General features: G+C 40.3%; 1 protein-coding gene across 5 annotated transcripts in view; it reads left to right on the forward strand.

Moving 5' to 3' along the window:
- The window catches only part of DCLRE1C (DNA cross-link repair 1C), a 30,105-nt gene extending 16,797 nt beyond the window's left edge, over positions 1–13,308 (forward strand). For 3 of the 5 annotated variants that reach the window (XM_038389142.2, XM_043498156.1, XM_038389159.2), the window contains 9 exons: positions 947–1,048; positions 2,083–2,155; positions 2,604–2,744; positions 4,318–4,419; positions 7,102–7,238; positions 7,629–7,683; positions 9,205–9,293; positions 10,303–10,403; positions 11,751–13,308. In XM_038389142.2, the coding sequence (XP_038245070.1) occupies positions 947–1,048; positions 2,083–2,155; positions 2,604–2,744; positions 4,318–4,419; positions 7,102–7,238; positions 7,629–7,683; positions 9,205–9,293; positions 10,303–10,403; positions 11,751–12,757 (1,807 nt within the window). In that variant the 3' untranslated portion in view covers positions 12,758–13,308. The remainder of the gene's footprint in view (positions 1–946; positions 1,049–2,082; positions 2,156–2,603; positions 2,745–4,317; positions 4,420–7,101; positions 7,239–7,628; positions 7,684–9,204; positions 9,294–10,302; positions 10,404–11,750) is intronic. The other 2 variants (XM_043498149.1, XM_043498162.1) reach the window with 1 other exon arrangement.
- The last annotated feature ends 3,063 nt before the right edge of the window (positions 13,309–16,371 follow it).

Consider the following 16,371-nt stretch of genomic DNA (forward strand, 5'->3'; position numbering starts at 1 on the left):
CCAGTAGTTCTGCATCAGGCCCAGTAACTAGTTGAGATAGACTATTTCTTTCAGAAAGGCATCTAATCTTGATTTTTAAAGAGGTCAAGCGATGCAGAAGCTACGATGTTACTGTTCCAGTAGTTAATTACCATCGTTGTTAAAAATCTGTCTTATTTTCAGTTTGAATTTCTATAGCTTCAGTTTACATAACTAGGTTCAGTGGCTGGGTCTGCTGGATGAAATAGCTGTCTAGCATCAGATATATTCTCCCTAGTTAGGTACTTCTAGACTCTGATCCTATATTAAGCTTCTTAAATCTTACTGCAAAGCACAGTTGACATCAGGGGTGTTTGCTTGGAAAAGGATGGGAAATTCTGACTGCTACAAAAGAAGCAAAAGAAAGAAATGATGCTTTTAACTGTTTGGTTTGTGCGTGTGTGTGTGTATTTTCTAATTTTTCCTTGTTACAAGATTTTTCATTTATCCTAGTGAGGCAGAACACACTTTTTTCCACTCCAACAAATAAGTACCTTTCAGGACTGCAGCGGTATTTAAAAAAGCAATGCAGGAACTTAGTAAAATAAAGCATCCTCTACTGCAATGTGATATTAAAATTAAACAACAAGTTCATTGTAAGTTTAGCTTCAATGGTAAATTTCTGGGACTGGTGGCTACAAAAGGCCCCAAATTCTATCCTTGCTAATACCCGTGCAAACCCCATAGTCTGAAGTGAGGTTGGACATGTGTGAAAGCAGACTTTGATTCACTGGGCCAAATTTAGTATTTCTGTAGTTCAGTTTCTGTGAAATTACTGCAGGGATAAATCTGGCCCATTATCTTTACTGCATCATGGGCTCTCTCTGAAACTCCGCTTTTGCACAGATTTCTCCAAATAAAATGACCGTAGAGCTCAACAATTGCAGTACTTTGTGTTGTTGTAATTAACTAATGCTTTTATTTCTAGGTTTTTGTTTCAAGGCCAAAATGGCACTGTACTTTATACTGGAGATTTCAGACTAGCAAAAGGAGAAGCAGCCAGAATGGAGCTCTTGCATTCGGGGACCAGGTACAAAAATTCATAACAATCTTAAATTATTTCTTTCTGGTGAGAGTTCATCTGGGTGTGAAATTTAGAAAGACTTAGACTCTCTAGTCATGGACATTCAAGACTTATGACATCCTATTCCTTCAACTCCCACGTAATTTGTGGTTTTAAAAATGTAGTCCTTAGCAAGGTGTTTCTATGATAATTGACTCTCAGAAATCATTTCTAATGACTCCACATTCCTCTTGATAATGAGGTGGCTTTCATGGACCTGAAAACTGCTGCCAAAGAAGCTAGTTTAAAAAAATCACTATGTTAATATTGCAGGAAGAATCTGAAATAAGACACAAATCTAACTTTACTGTGCTGTAAAATGTACTAATATAGTTACAAGTATTGCAATTTGAGTTATGGCTTATTTAAAATTTCTTCAATAACCTTAATGTATTGAACCTCTGAATCTGTGATTTTGATAACAGCAATGTTAATGACAGTCTTGCATGTGTTAAAGAAAACATAGGAAGCTCCTGTATTTCCCAAATCACTGTATCTTTAAAAAAAAAAAAAAAAAGTCCTTGTGGTACCACAAGGACTCCTCATTGTTTTTGCTGATACAGACTAACATTGCTACCACTCTGAAACCTGCATCTTTAAAATCATCAATAGACTTGTTTCTATATTTACAGTCTGTGTGTTCATATTGCACTTACGAGCTGAGGTTAGCAGTTGCCCCAATGATATAAATATCACCATAAGTAATAGTACAAGACAAGATCTATGTGTTGAATTGGTATTCTAATACCTATTTTATATGGAGTTTGGACTACAATATTGAAGAATTGCTTGTATTCTTGCCCAATCTGTGGGTAGTTAACTTGTGTTACTAAAATCAGAGTTTAGAATCTGGCCTCTTCACTCACCATTTTCCATAATGGAATTTTTTTTTCCATTTTGAAGTAGACAGAAATTTCTGACTAGATCAGTCAGTCGATGGGGCACGCCTGGGTATCGCGATGCAGTATTTGCTATGACAGTATCTCAATTCTCTCTTTCAGAGTGAAAGACATTCAGAGTGTATATTTAGACACCACTTTCTGTGATCCCAGATTTTATCAGATACCAAGCAGAGTAAGTCCAATCAAGCTTTAGCTGGAGGCACATAAAGCTATTGATGTAATTAATCAGTGTTTTGTCTTTGTATAATCCTGAAAGGCAACAGTTTTTTTAAAAACACATTATCTAAAACAGTGTTTCTCAACCTTTTTGTGCTGGTGACCCCCTTTGGACTTAAAAAAAATAAAAAAATTGTGACAGCCTCTCCCCCTGCCCCCCAAAATAGTGATACCATACCTTAAACTTGGGGCTCTGGGCTGAAACATGTAAATTAGCTTTGTGCGGTCTCTTGTGGCATGGGGCCCAAGGCTAATGCTCTGTTTGCGACCCCTGAACACGCCCAGTGACCCCTTCGGGGGTCATGACTCCCAGGTTAAGAAACACTGATCGAAAACATTTCTGAAGTCCAGTAACTTGGATACATCTACAAAGTTAAACACACAAACTTTTCTAACCTTTTTAGGAGGAATGTTTAAATGGGATATTAGAGTTAGTGCGAAGCTGGATCACTCTGAGTCGCTATCATGTTGTATGGCTAAATTGCAAAGCTGCCTATGGATATGAATATTTATTCACAAACCTCAGTGAAGAACTTGGAGTCAAGGTAACACTTTCATAATAACTGCTTTATAAACAGAACCTCAGTGCTGATTGTGAGCAGTATACTGACCTGGAAAATGACCATTCAGAGGACTTCTGCAGTATCTGAAAGGTTTGCACGCTTTCATTCACTATACTAATGGTAACCTGGTAAATGAGCTTTTGTGGTGCATAGTAACAATGCCTACTAAACCACTTAATGGCTGCTATCTACTCAGACTTCTGGAGTTCTACAGTCAGAAGTTAATCCTGATTCTCCAAGAGACACATTCTACTGTTTACCCTATGGCAGCCATGAGATGCCCTGTAAGGAATTCTATGGTGGGGAGTTCCCTTGGCTACATGTGAGAAGTAAGATCCTGATATTGATGGGCAGTGGATGTCACTGAGCATGTTCAGGGAGTCCCTGTCCTTCCTAGAATATGTCTATCTGTTGTAGATGTTAGCCAATGATGTGCCAAATTCTTAGCCCTACTTCACTTGCTGATAATATTTGAGTGTTATACCAATAAAATAAAAACCAGCAGGATCTTATTAAAGGGGAAAAGGCAAAATACCACATTTATTGTGAATACAGAAAGAATCATAGTAAGCACTTAGTTATAGCTATAACATTCCATTCAATCTCATATTTATTCACACATTCATTCATACACGCACAGGTTCTGCAAGGTTGTTATCATAGTTACCAGCCTTAGAGTTGCTCATGCCAAGCCACTGGCCAGGTGGCCTGGACATGAGGAGGGAGCAGGGCCTTGTAAGATGCTCATCTGATGCTCCTGGAAGTTGGTTTGCAGAATCAGACGCCAAATTTCTCACTTTCTAGAGTCCATTTTTATAGGAATTTCTTCCTATGCCAGTCTATGGGAATTGCTTCATCATGCTGTTGCTGAATCAGTCAGCAAATGGCACATTCCTGACTGCTCCGTGCTGCCAGATGTTATCTTGTTCTTTGGTTCTCCCATTCTTGAGGCTGTTGGGTAGATTCCAGTCTGCCCTCCGGGGGTCCTCTGGTTATTTCCACTTGATGCCTTCTTCAGCCAATGGACACTGGATTCTTAGGCTAGAACCTCCCTGATCATTCAGTTATTATCCACACCAAACATCCATCTCTATCTATCTCTATTTTAATCACAATTGTTAAAGCAAGATGAATACAACAAAAGGGCGGGGAGTCTCTGTGTGCTGTTTCTGTTGTTAGAGTATTGCTTTGAGTCTCTCTGTGTGAGTAGTTGTTGTTACAAAGAATTGCTTTGAGAACAGACTGTCTTAGAATGTACTAACACAATTAGCAGCTTGCAAGTTTCACACGTAGAGGGAGAGAAACAGTACCAAAGACCAAGAGACCTCTTAACCAGTAATAGCCTGGAATTCAAACCATGGGGAATCAAACTCATTTGTGACTTTAATACAGAACTTCAATATGATCCAACGTGAGTAATTGCACAGCCTCCTTTTCTTGGTCTCTGCCAGTATTTCTGGTAGCAGATTTACTCCTGATGAGCAGTTATTGATCTAGTCCAAGTCCAGATTGTTAAATGCATGAAGCTACTTAAGACTCAATATATTTTCTTTAGGTCCATGTGAACAAACTGGATATGTTCAGTAACATGCCGGAAATCCTCTACCATGTTACCACGGATCGGCACACTCAGATTCATGCATGTCGACATCCACGGGTGCGTATCATTTTGTAAATCAACTGTGAACTTCCTTTTTAAAACGAGTGATTGCAGACACTAATGTTTACAATATTAACCTTCTCAAGCAGAGTGTTCCCAGAGGAAACTCAGAGTGGCAGTGCAGTACTGAGGGGAGTAAGAAGTTGAGCCAGTAGTTAATGGACTAAAGTAAAGGAACTGTTAGTCAAACAAAAAAAAAAAAACCAACCAAACACGTAGTTTCATACTTAAAACCTAGTTGTGATACTTCCAGGGGATACCCCAGGCTGTAAGGCACCTCAGGAACCACCTGCCGTTAGCATGAGGAAGCCTTGTTTGTGCCTGCTGGTGGTAAGCTCCCCAGCTCCACTGGTCATGGGCAACATAAGCACTTCCCTTTTAGCCTGCACAGGCTGCGCTCGCTCTCTCTACACGTTAGCAATAGGTACACTCCAAGCATCTTTCTGGAGCATCCAGCCCCTGAACCTTCATAGTATACCTGGATTTATGGCTTCCAAAAAACAGTACACCCCAGCTAACCAGTTCCACTCTGCTTACCACACAGCACTTAGATGTGTTCGTAGTGAAATCAAGTAGAAGATTTAACAAGCCACAGAGATTCAAGTAATAGCAGGTAGAAGTAATTGGAAACAAATGGTTACATAGAAAATAAAATCATAACATGCATTTTAGAACACAGACTTAATTAACTAGATGCTGTCATATCTTGTAGCGTAATGCTCGCCCAAAGTCCTTTCAGTGTTATACAACCAGGCTGGCTTTGACCCTCCTTTCATAAGACAAACAAGCAGTTAGCTTGTCTCTTTGGTGAAGGATTCAGGGTGTCTCTTGATACTCATACTTATCAGAACAATCCTTTGTCCTTATTCCTAAACAGGACACCTCATGCTGATTGTTTCTTCCTGTGGCTTAGCTTTCCTTGTTGATTTTGCAATCTTTTGATTAGCCTCAGGCTCAGTATACAAATAGACATATGTGGTGAGGTGGGACAAAACACGTATGACCTGACAGGGAGATAAGCGTCTGTTACCATCTGCCTCAAAGGCATGTTGCTGAGGTTCATCACCTCCTGGTTACTTGCCTTAATCCCAAACCCTTAACATAATTTTCTATATAGATTTCTTAAATATTATCTGTATATACTGTGACAAAGCTCTGTCCTTGCCTCCATGGGTCCCACGTTTCCTGGTGGATTTCGCTAGCCTCAGAGGCTCACTGTGACCCTCCACGTAACCCTTCTTTCTCTAGAGACAAGGGTCACAGTCTGAGCCATTTTCATCATAAGCCAGCGAGGGAGGTGAGGAGAAGTTATCCTTCCTTGCACATTGTCTCCCAGTCTCAGTGATTAAACGGGGCAAAGGTGGATTGGGGGAGCCCGGGCCCACCCTCTACTCCAGGCTCCAGCCCAGGGACCCTAATAGTATCAGCTATGGTAGCTGACCTTTTAGAAACATGACATATACAATTCCCTGGGCTACTTCCCCCACAGCAGCCCTCACTTCCTCAAGCTCCACTTCACCCGTACCTCAGGGCCTCCTTCCTTGTGCCTGATATGGTGTGTACTACTCAGCCTCTCCAACCGCACAACTTCTTCCCACAGCTCCTGACATGCACTCCCACCTGACTAACTGGGAGACTTTTAACTAGTTTCAGCCAGCCCCTGATTGGCTTCAGGTGTCCCAATCAACCTAGCCTTCTCTCTGCCTTCTGGAAAGTTCTTAATTGGCCCCAGGTATCTTAATTGACCTGGAGCAGCTTCCATTTCACTTAACCTGGTACCAGGGATTTGTTTAGCCTGGAGCTAATCTATCTCCCACTACTTTTCTATAGCCATCTGGCCTTGCCCCATCACAATACCTTTTGCAATGATTATGAGCAGTAGGCTACTGGCTCTCAGTGGAGACCTTAGATGCCACCCTTTGATGAACTAATATGCATATATCTGACCCAGGGGATCCCTGTAAAACCTTCTGCATCCCCATACACCTCAACAAATCCCAGTTGTCACTAGTATCTAGAGTAAAAACCCCAGTTTCCTTCTGGAGGAGAAGACCAAATTCAGATTAAACAGGGTGTGTGTGGTGGTGGTGGGAAGGTTAAACTATTTATAGTTTAAGGCCAGAGGAGACCATCAGATCATCTAGTCTGACCCCCTGTATATCAAGCCACCAACACCACCTAGTACCCACACGCTAAACCCAACAATGGAAATTGGACCAAAGTATATACCACAGGAGACTAAACTATTGTAAGCCAACGCACAGAAAGCAGAATATATGATTACCTGCTCTGTGGCCAAGTGGTGTATGAGTGCACTTGCTCAAAAAGCTCATGACCCTCAGAGCTAAGTACAGCATCTTGAATCTGAAGTTCTGAACTGGAGGAGGATAGATGGGATTAGACAGCCTACAGGGTCATTGCAGGCAGGGCCCAGTACCACATCTGAGGATGCCAATCTGATAATGGGAAGGAACCAAGATGGAATGGAGAGGACATAGTCTTTCAAGATTCTCATTCCAATATAGGTGGAGAGGGTTCGTTGGAAGGTTGGTCGGCTCAAGTATGGTATTGCTCATGTTCCTGTTCAAATTGTATGTTAAGACCTAGTTAAATGACACAGGGATTGAAAGGGCATGATTGCATTGCTTCTGTTTTTCATTTGACACTCTTATCTGCTAGGATGATGACTATCTTCGAGGGAATAGGTTGCCTTGTGGAATGACTTCCCGAAATGGAACCCCTTTATGTGTAATTACTGTGAAACCTTCCACCATGTGGTTTGGAGAAAGGACAAGAAAAACCAATATAATAGTAAGGTGAGCAGAGTATTATCAAGGCATTTGGGTTACAAATCAAACCATTATTTGGGTGCTCATTTATGGTTTGCCTGAGTTGTTCACAGCTATTTAGTCATCTCTAGAATTTGAAATAATTCCCAAAGTCTACTTAAACTGCAGCTGAAATAAGTTTGGCAATTTTGAGTTTGTGTATTATAGTAGAATAATGCCTACATAGCAGTTAACTGGTGAGTGCTCAAAGGAGTGCAGTTGAGGGTGCATATTCAGTATCCACTTTGCTGTGCCTTAAAATGGGTTTCCCTAGAGCATGCTTGTTTCCCTTTTAATTTGATAGTGTTCACTTACTGCTGAGAAACTTGCAACTGCTAGCTGGAAAAGTAGTATTTATTTTGCCATGTCTGTTCATAGGACTGGGGAGAGTTCATACAGAGCTTGCTTCTCTTTTCACTCCTCTTACAGTGAGGTATGTACAATGGTGCTTGCTCCAGGAATGCATGTTAGAAGTCATTTTTGTTCACTTTAGAGTAGGGGTTGTTGCATTCTGACTTGTCAAGTTTTGGTACAAGTTGCCTGGTGATGAGAAGGACAGTATGTTGAAAAGATAAGGATCAAAGCACTATAAAAACAACCATGCTCCAACATAGTTGTGGCAAGCCCATGTTGTAATCCTGCCCAATACCAGGGCTAACATCATTTCTCTAGCAGTTATATATGATTAAGATCATTAAAAGGCCATACTGGGTCAGACCAGCCCAGTATCCTGTCTTCTGACAGTGGCCAATGGCAGGTGCACCAGAGGGAATGAACAGAACAGGTAATCATCAAGTCATCCATGCCGAGTCATCCATTCCCAGCTTCTGGCAAACAGAGGTTAGGGACACCATCATTGCCCATCCTGGCTTATAGCTATTGATGGACCTATCCTCCATGAACTTATCTAGTTCTTTTTTTAACCCTGTTATAGTCTTGGCCTTCAACATCCTCTGGCAAGGCGTTCCACAGGTTGACTGTGCGTTGTGTGGAAAAAATACTTCCTTTTGTTTGTTTTTAAACCTGCTGCCTATTAATTTCATTTGTTGACCCCTAGTTCTTGTGTTATAAGAAGGAGTAAATAACACATCCTTATTTACTTTCTCTGCACCTGTCATGATTTTATAGACCTCTATCATATCCCCTCTTAGTTGTCTCTTTTTCAAGCTGAAAAGTCCCAGTCTCATACGGAAGCTGTTCCATCACCCTAATCATTTTTGTTGCCCTTTTCTGAATCTTTTCCAATTCCAATCTTTTTTGATTGGGCTACTACTATAATTAAGCATGGCTGTTTTTTTTTTTTTTTAAATGTTACAGAATACAAGACAAAACTGTTGCATTTCTAATGGAGAAACATCTAGGTATTGCATTTGGCTTGTTTATTCTTTTCTGTTGCTCTGGGGAGAGAACAGAGCATACAACTTTTCCGTATCCTGGCTGTCACTATTGATCTAAATTGCGCCATAGAGAATTCCTACCTCTGTGTTATCAAAGCACTTTGTACAGGATCATGAGGCTTAATTTAAAAGGACAATATAAATGTTTCTTCCACCATTTTAAAAAAAAATCAAGTTAATGTTGACAAATAACCATCTAATCATGAACCAATACGTATGCAATGGAGGACAATTCACTTCCCTAGGGAAGTAGATTTCAGTTTTAAAATACGAGTGAGATGATTTTAATACTGCAAGGGAAAGGGCACAGAAACTTTTAATTTAAAAAAAACAAAAACCAACCCTAATCAAAATATTCTGTCTCTTATTCAAATTGTGGTTTAGTTGTCCACTTTGACATGGTTCCAAAATGTGAGCTGTGCTGATTAGTCAGCTTTGAAGCTCCTTTGGTGTATGTGCTGTGATATGCACTGCCATATCTTACGAAGTCTTACGGGGCAGTCTTACGAATATATGTATTTCAATGTAAGTGATAAGCTACTTTTCCCCTTATTTAGATTAAGGATTTCTTGAGTTACATCCGCCCTGTGAATGTGTATCCCAACGTAATTCCAGTGGGTTCAACAGCACATGAAGTTGTAAAAATGTAAGTGTGGTTTGGCTGGTTGGTGTAGGCTACTGTATTGGTGGTGCTTTGGTTTGACTGCTGTAAAACAGATGATGGCAACCTGCACTGTGCCTCAAGCAGGAAATCTTCCATAGCCAGCATGATTTTCCTTTTCCTCCCATCTGTTCATACTCTCCTTTAGTCTCCTGTACTCAACACATTCATCCTGTTTGGTTTTCAAGGAGCTGTCATGTCTACATTCTGCTCTGTTACTATTCTTAAATGTGGTATGTGTAATTCTCACCCACTTCTTACATATTTGAATTAGATATATTCATTTTTAGGCATCTCCATTGATGCTCTTATGCTAGCTGTATTAGGGACATCCCTGTCTGCTGAATGTAACTCATTATACCTTCTCTCACCCCTTTCAGTAATGCTACTTTAGAGTAACTCAGTAGGACACTTCCTCTTAAAAATTAAAATAAAATCTCACAGGGACTTGAACTCCTACCTTCTCTGTACAAAGTTCCAGTGTTCCCTACTATCACCAGTGTCTCTAATCTTGCCCCTCCAGTTGAGCAAATGCAGGGGTCAGAAGAGCTTTGCAATACTAGCACAGAAAGCTAGTGTTAGAGGGGAAAGGGCCAGAGTGAGGATCTTTATCTCTGTTACAGAGACCCTCTTACAAAGAAGTGTTTTTACTCAGCAGGATTGAGTTTCTCCGAAGTCTGGCTTAAATTCCCATCTTCCTTTCCTCCTGCCCTACCTTTATGGCTGGTGCACACTTTTTATGCATTTAACTTGATAGCATCAGGAGTGCTGTCCTGTGATCCTGTTGAACTGCATGCAGCCTATCAAGAAAGCTATACATTTTAACCTCTGCTCCTAAAGTCATCAGTAACTTTGGCACCTTTTATTTTAGTAGCTAGCATGAAAGCAGTGGTGTTGAAAGAGTTAACCAATTTATTTTTGCTCCTGAACTTCTCGCATAATATTTTTCCATGTCTGAAGAATTCTAAAGATCTGTTTTCCTTGTTCTTATCAGCTTAAAGCCACTATGCAAGTCATACAGTATAAATAGCGAGCTCAAATATAAACCACTTGGAACACTGAAGAGATCCAGAACAATGGACTTAACAGACACAGGTACGGAAAGAGGATCCTCCAGGGATGGATGATTATAGCAAAGGAGACAGGTTTGGGTCAGTGACGAATGCGTGGACCTGTTACTATAATCCCAGTGTCAGTTGAAATAGATGTTTCTGGCCACCTCCATCTGATCAAGCATAGGGTAGCAAACAAGCACTGACAAACAGATATGAAACACTGTTTTGTTGACTCTTTAGCATGTAGCTACTCCTGATAGGTGCTTTATAAATGCCCATAGAGAGGGGAAGATATAGATTCAAATGAAGTTGGGCTTCAGGTAATGCCAGGTCAACAGAGGTCTGAATCTTTATGAAACAGGAAACCAGACAGAACTCAACTACTACTGCAGGTTCCAAAGTGTCTGGCCAGGTGAGGTAACTTATCTTGATGTATGAAAAATAATTCCAACATTATTTGAACTGCAGTGACTTACTGTGCTCCCAGTTACAAAACCACTCTCTGGTTAGCATGAATGCAGCTCTCTGACCCATAATTATTATCCTGGTACTTGTGAAATGGGGGCTACAGTCAGGAATAGCAGCAGCTTTTAAAGACAAATACTGTATCTGACCCATACCATAGTGTTTCAAAGGCTGTATTTAAGGGCTGCCCCTGCTTTCATAGCTTGTACTCTGTACTGCAGCTTGTTAAAAGCTAGTTCACAGTTGAAATACATAAGCAGTTTTCTTAATTAAAAGCTTTTAATTTATCAGACTCCCCAACTGTATGATTTTTCCAAATAGATTTCAATGCTATCTGTGACTAAAGGACTCTGCACACAAATTTGACCAAATTTGTGTCACTCATCGCAAGACATGCAGCCCTTTTAGATATGTTAAGGGGCGGTTCGGGAAAGCAACTTTTTTTTTCCCCCTCCTGTGCTCACTCAAGCAAAATAAACTTTTAGCTCATGAATGGAACACTGGTTCTCTTGAAACTACGTTCTGAGATAGGGATTCCTTGTTCTGTGCCCACAACAGGGCTGATCCGACAAATACTTATGAGAAATAACAAGACCTAGGGCAATCCCACTAAAATGAGGGTAGTGTCTTAGCCCTTAAAATGCTACAACTCAACACAAGGAACCAGTTGTGCCCATTGGCCAACGAGTCTATGATGATGGTTGTGATAAGTGTTTATTTACTACATGTTAATATTAATACAGATCTGCACAATCATCCCCAGGCATGATAAATTGATTTGGTGTCTGTCTAGAGATAGAACCCTGTTTTAAGTAATGGAATTTGTGTATAAATATTTGATCGAGTTTGTGTAGTCTCTATAAATCCCTTTGCTAAATTCTCTAAAACTGCTCATTATGATCCTTTTTGCTCGTCTTGACAGATGAGGGCAGTGATGATCTCTTCGATACAGAATTGACTCCTGCAAGGCATAAGATTCCAAAACATCAAGTAGAGACAACATTGCCTGAGACAAAAGCTTCATCTGAAAATTCTGAGGGAAACCATAGTGAGAACATGGGAAGTTACAAAGCAACCACTATGCCTATGTCTTCGCAGGTACACTTCATAGATTGTGAGGAATCAAATGGTGAAGATGATGATGATGATGAAGAATCTGAAAAAAATACAGTTTCGGCTCAAGTTGTAGCCCACAATCCAAACTCCACTTCGATACTGGGAAATCCAAATGAAGAAGCCCATTCAGACTTGACCTGTGCATTGACTAGTGGCCAGCAGGAGTCTAATGCAGATATGCCACAGTGGGATGTTTTCTTTAAGCGAGATATTAAAACGACAGATGATAGTTCTGAAAACGAGGACCATCCCCTATCTTCCATAGATGCTGGTAGGTCCCAGTCACCAAACTTGTTCAGTGATTCAGATAGTTTAAGTGATTCTACCCATATCTCCTCACAAAATTCTTCTCAGTCAACCCACATATCGGAGCAGGGGAGCCAGGGCGTGGACAGCCAAGCAGACACAGTGCTCATCACCTCCCAACAGGCACATGGTGCGGATTTCAGCTTTTTGAACAAAGGTGGGAGCAGGGTAACAGTTTCTGTGTCACATTTCATGGCCATGGATAATCAAACTGAATCCCATAGGTGGAAGCCTTTGGACCAAAATACACCTTGCCCAGGTAATATTGACTCTGATTTGAAAGGAAAAAACCAAGAGACGAATGCAGAAGCTGGTGCTGCTGAAAAACAAAACACGCTAATTGAAGTAAATAATGAGAAATCGAAGACTCCTAACTCAGAATTGGAAAGAGACTCTCAGAGCTCCTCTGACTTTGAAATCCCTTCAACCCCCGATGCTGAGTTACCTAGACCAGATAAGCTGCATTGTCTGTACAAGAAACTAGCAGCAGGTGAAACCATATACTGACTGAAGGGAATCTCTTCTGAATTTAGGAACTTCTCTTTAAAATATAGAGGCAGAGACACACACGAGTCAACCGAAGCTGTATTCAGAGGTATATAAAAATTGTACTTATCCCCACTGCTCTATTTGGAGCAGACTTATTACATGTCCTTAGAAATCTCTCACTACTGACTGTTGAGACACTAGGATGTGCAGTATGTTTTTCCTCCTCAATGAACTCCTGAAAAGGAAGATATTCCTGTAAGAGAAATGAAAACGCTCTACTTGGTAGAAGGAAAACACTAAGCTGACAAACTGAAAAAGTTGTTTAACAACAAGAAAAAAGTGGATGGTGCATCTTAGGTTGGTGAGACATGCAGCTATGCAATAGAGAAGGGAAGGAGAAATAAACCAAAGAAAGTGAAAGGAGCACTAAGTGAAGTTTAGTTGAGTGATATCAAGCTGTCTTTAAGAGTTGGCAGGTAGCTAACCAGATCTTTGAATTTGTAAATATGTCTATATTGAAGGCAATCCTTATAAAGCTATTTTTAATAAAATTTTTATAAAACTCTTAACTCTGCATATATTTAACATAGGAGAGTGATTCTTTCAGAGAGCAAAGTACACTTGCTACTTCCCAGTCAACAGACTAGGAAAGACTGTAGTCTTAGAAATATACTGGATTTTGCTTACTTTTCAACAGACCTTGTGAATGGTTTGGGCCTACCCAGGAAATGTTGTTAAGGTCAAAAGGTAGATTTTTGGCTGTAAAGAATCATTTAAGTGAGATGTTGCAAACCAACCATAAACATCATCTCCTACCCACTCTCTCTTGTCATTAATCCTCCACAGCTCAGCTTTCAAGAAAAGTTCCAAACGATCCGTCTAGTGATTAAAACATTACTCGCTGAAAAATATTTCCTAATGTTTAAACTTCTGTTTTCACATAAGCTCAGTTTTTCTTATTCTTCCATTTGGTTCCTGGTACATGTCCGCTTGCGTGTGTTTGGAAAAGGTAAACCTGAAGCTGTCCCTAAGTGAATTGCAATGTATAATCACCGTAGTGCTGGGATCAAGTCTTGACATAACCAATTCTTGTGAATTGTCGCCCCCCTAGAGTTAGACTAGAAGGGACAATTAATAGATCATCTATTTTAACCTCCTGTATGTCAAGTCAGTAAACTTCACAGAGTTAATTCTGTATGGAGCCTAATTTGTGTATGGCTGAAGCATATCTTGCAGAAAGGCATCCCGTCCTGAGCTGAAGATTCCAAGAGAAAGAGAATCCTCTCTTTGGTAGTCTTCCAGTGGTTAATGACCTTTACACTGTTTAAAAAGTTGTCTAATTTAAATCTGACTTTGGCTTCCAGCCATTGGTTCTTGTTATGCCTTTTTCTGGTATATTTAAGAGCTCTTTAGTACCTGGTATTTTCTCCCTGTGCAGTATTTTAAAATTTAATAGTCTCATTGTTTTTGATAAGCTAAACTGATTGGACTCTGATTCTCTCCCTGTACCACATTTTCTTCAGCCTTCAAATAATGTGTGGCTCTTTTCTGCCCTATCTCCAGATTTTAGGTTTGTTTGGCAAAATCTGTTTTCCATAAAAGGGTGGCATCTGTATTCCTGTCCTTTTAATTCTTTATCAAATGAATCCTGAATCAGCTTTTTCTAGTTTGCCCTGGATTCATGTCAAGCTAACAGGCTTGAATATACTGGTGTTATACTACTTGCCTTTCAATACTCACACACTAGCAGTCTTCTGAAGTCTTGGGTTGTGGGTTTTTTTGTAATCTGAAACTCTCTTCAGTGAATGCTCTAAATAACAAAGATCTGAGAGACCTTCACTGTAGACCTTAAGTGTGTATGTAACTAACACTTGAAATGACCCCTACTTTTTTTTGTACTCTTAAAACAGATTACATTAGCTCCTAAACATGTACCCTCTGCTCTTTTTTGATTCTACTAAATATTGGTTTTAGACTTTCAAGTAGGGAAGCTTTGGCCTTTTTGTTTTAATGTGTGTTAGCTCAAGCAAAGTTGTTCTGAAAGGGACAGGAGTCATTCATGCTTTGGAATCTGAGGTGTTCATGTTTTGAGTAGGGAGAGAAATAGAATCCATGAGACTGTGTGCCCAAGCCTTGGCCATAGCCTAGAGGGGTGTAATACTAAGACCCTGCCCCCTCCTGGAGCAACATGTAACTTTGAATATGAAGTAGGATAATCCACAGAGGGGGAAACATAAAAATCCATGTTCTTGTGCATAAGTTAAGAAATAATTTACAACTCACTGAAAAAAAAATTAAAATTTCAGAAAGAAGTTGACTAAGCCTAATTTAGGAGCACCTGCAAACTTATCTATTCTAGGGTACCATGTCCCTTCTGCTGTATGCAGTAAGTTGTTGGAAAGACACAGGGCAGGCAAATATTTGAAAGCCTTGCTAAAATTCTAGTTCCCTACTTGGTGCTGTTCTCTGATAAAACAAATAGCACTAAGTTTCAGGGAAGGTAGGCTTGTAAACAAGGTTTCACTGTAAGAGTTCAATCAGAGGTAGTTCCTGTCTCCTTTCACCTTAAATCTTATACCTGTTGGCTGTGGAGGGGTATCATTCTAAAGCTGTTACGTCCACTGAGGCATTTGAAAATAGAGAATTTTGTGTGTTAGGAAAGCAGTTTGAGCAAGTGATGCTGTAAGGGACAGCTAGAGAGTAAAAAGCACTCTTGGCATATGAAGTTGGGGACAGGAGAAAAACATTTTTTAAGGGGGCCCTGGTTTAGCTATGGGATCAACTGAGCTCAAAGTATGCAGCCCTGGAGAAAGAGACTGACCCAGCTTGTTGCAGAAGAATTCTGGTTATCCTATGAGCCACAAAGAATGTTACAGGGGTAAGGAAGGGAAATAAGCCCTTTATTTTTTTTCTTACCTGTTTCTCATGCTTTTAAGTAAAAGAGCAAGGGTGTTTTAGAATCCTGTGCACATTTCTGTGCTGTTACACCTATTGTGTCCCTGAAGAGGTAAATTGTAAACTCAGAGTCCTTACCCAGCTGGGTTGTTCTGGGACAGGGTCTCAGCTCTCCTGGGTGGTGCTAGACTGATGATTTGCATGCTTAAACATACATGGAGTCCTCAAGCTAGGTACAGGGCCTGAACTCCATTCAGACTCTGGAGGCTTAAAGCACCTTATGGATTCAGCATTTACATCCTCTCATACCAGTCTGGTGTCCCTTTCAAGAGAGGGAGCTCAAATAAATCTATAACTAGCAAACACCACCCCCTCCCAGAGCTGGACTTTGATGCTGTACACTAGTAACCCACAACTTCAGACAAAGTAGTTGGGCTATTATAGATGATCAGCTCACTAAGACCACTACATTCTCTAAACTTGCAGAAGTGTTATCAATTATTTAATTAGAGGCAACTCTCAAGGGTCTGGAGAGGGAAGACAGTGAATTTACTGTTCTATCACAGTGTATAGGGCTATGAATATATTCACAGAAATGCTGGTAAAATGAGGTTACTCAGACATGCAAAAGTAATTCAGCAGGACTTTTTCTGAGCTGCTAGCTAATGCTGTATCAGAGTACATGAACAAAATTTAAGACCGACAGAAGGGATGGTAGTTATTATAGACTGCCAACA

Source organism: Dermochelys coriacea, chromosome 1, assembly GCF_009764565.3.
Source record: "Dermochelys coriacea isolate rDerCor1 chromosome 1, rDerCor1.pri.v4, whole genome shotgun sequence".
NCBI classification, from domain to species: domain Eukaryota; kingdom Metazoa; phylum Chordata; order Testudines; family Dermochelyidae; genus Dermochelys; species Dermochelys coriacea.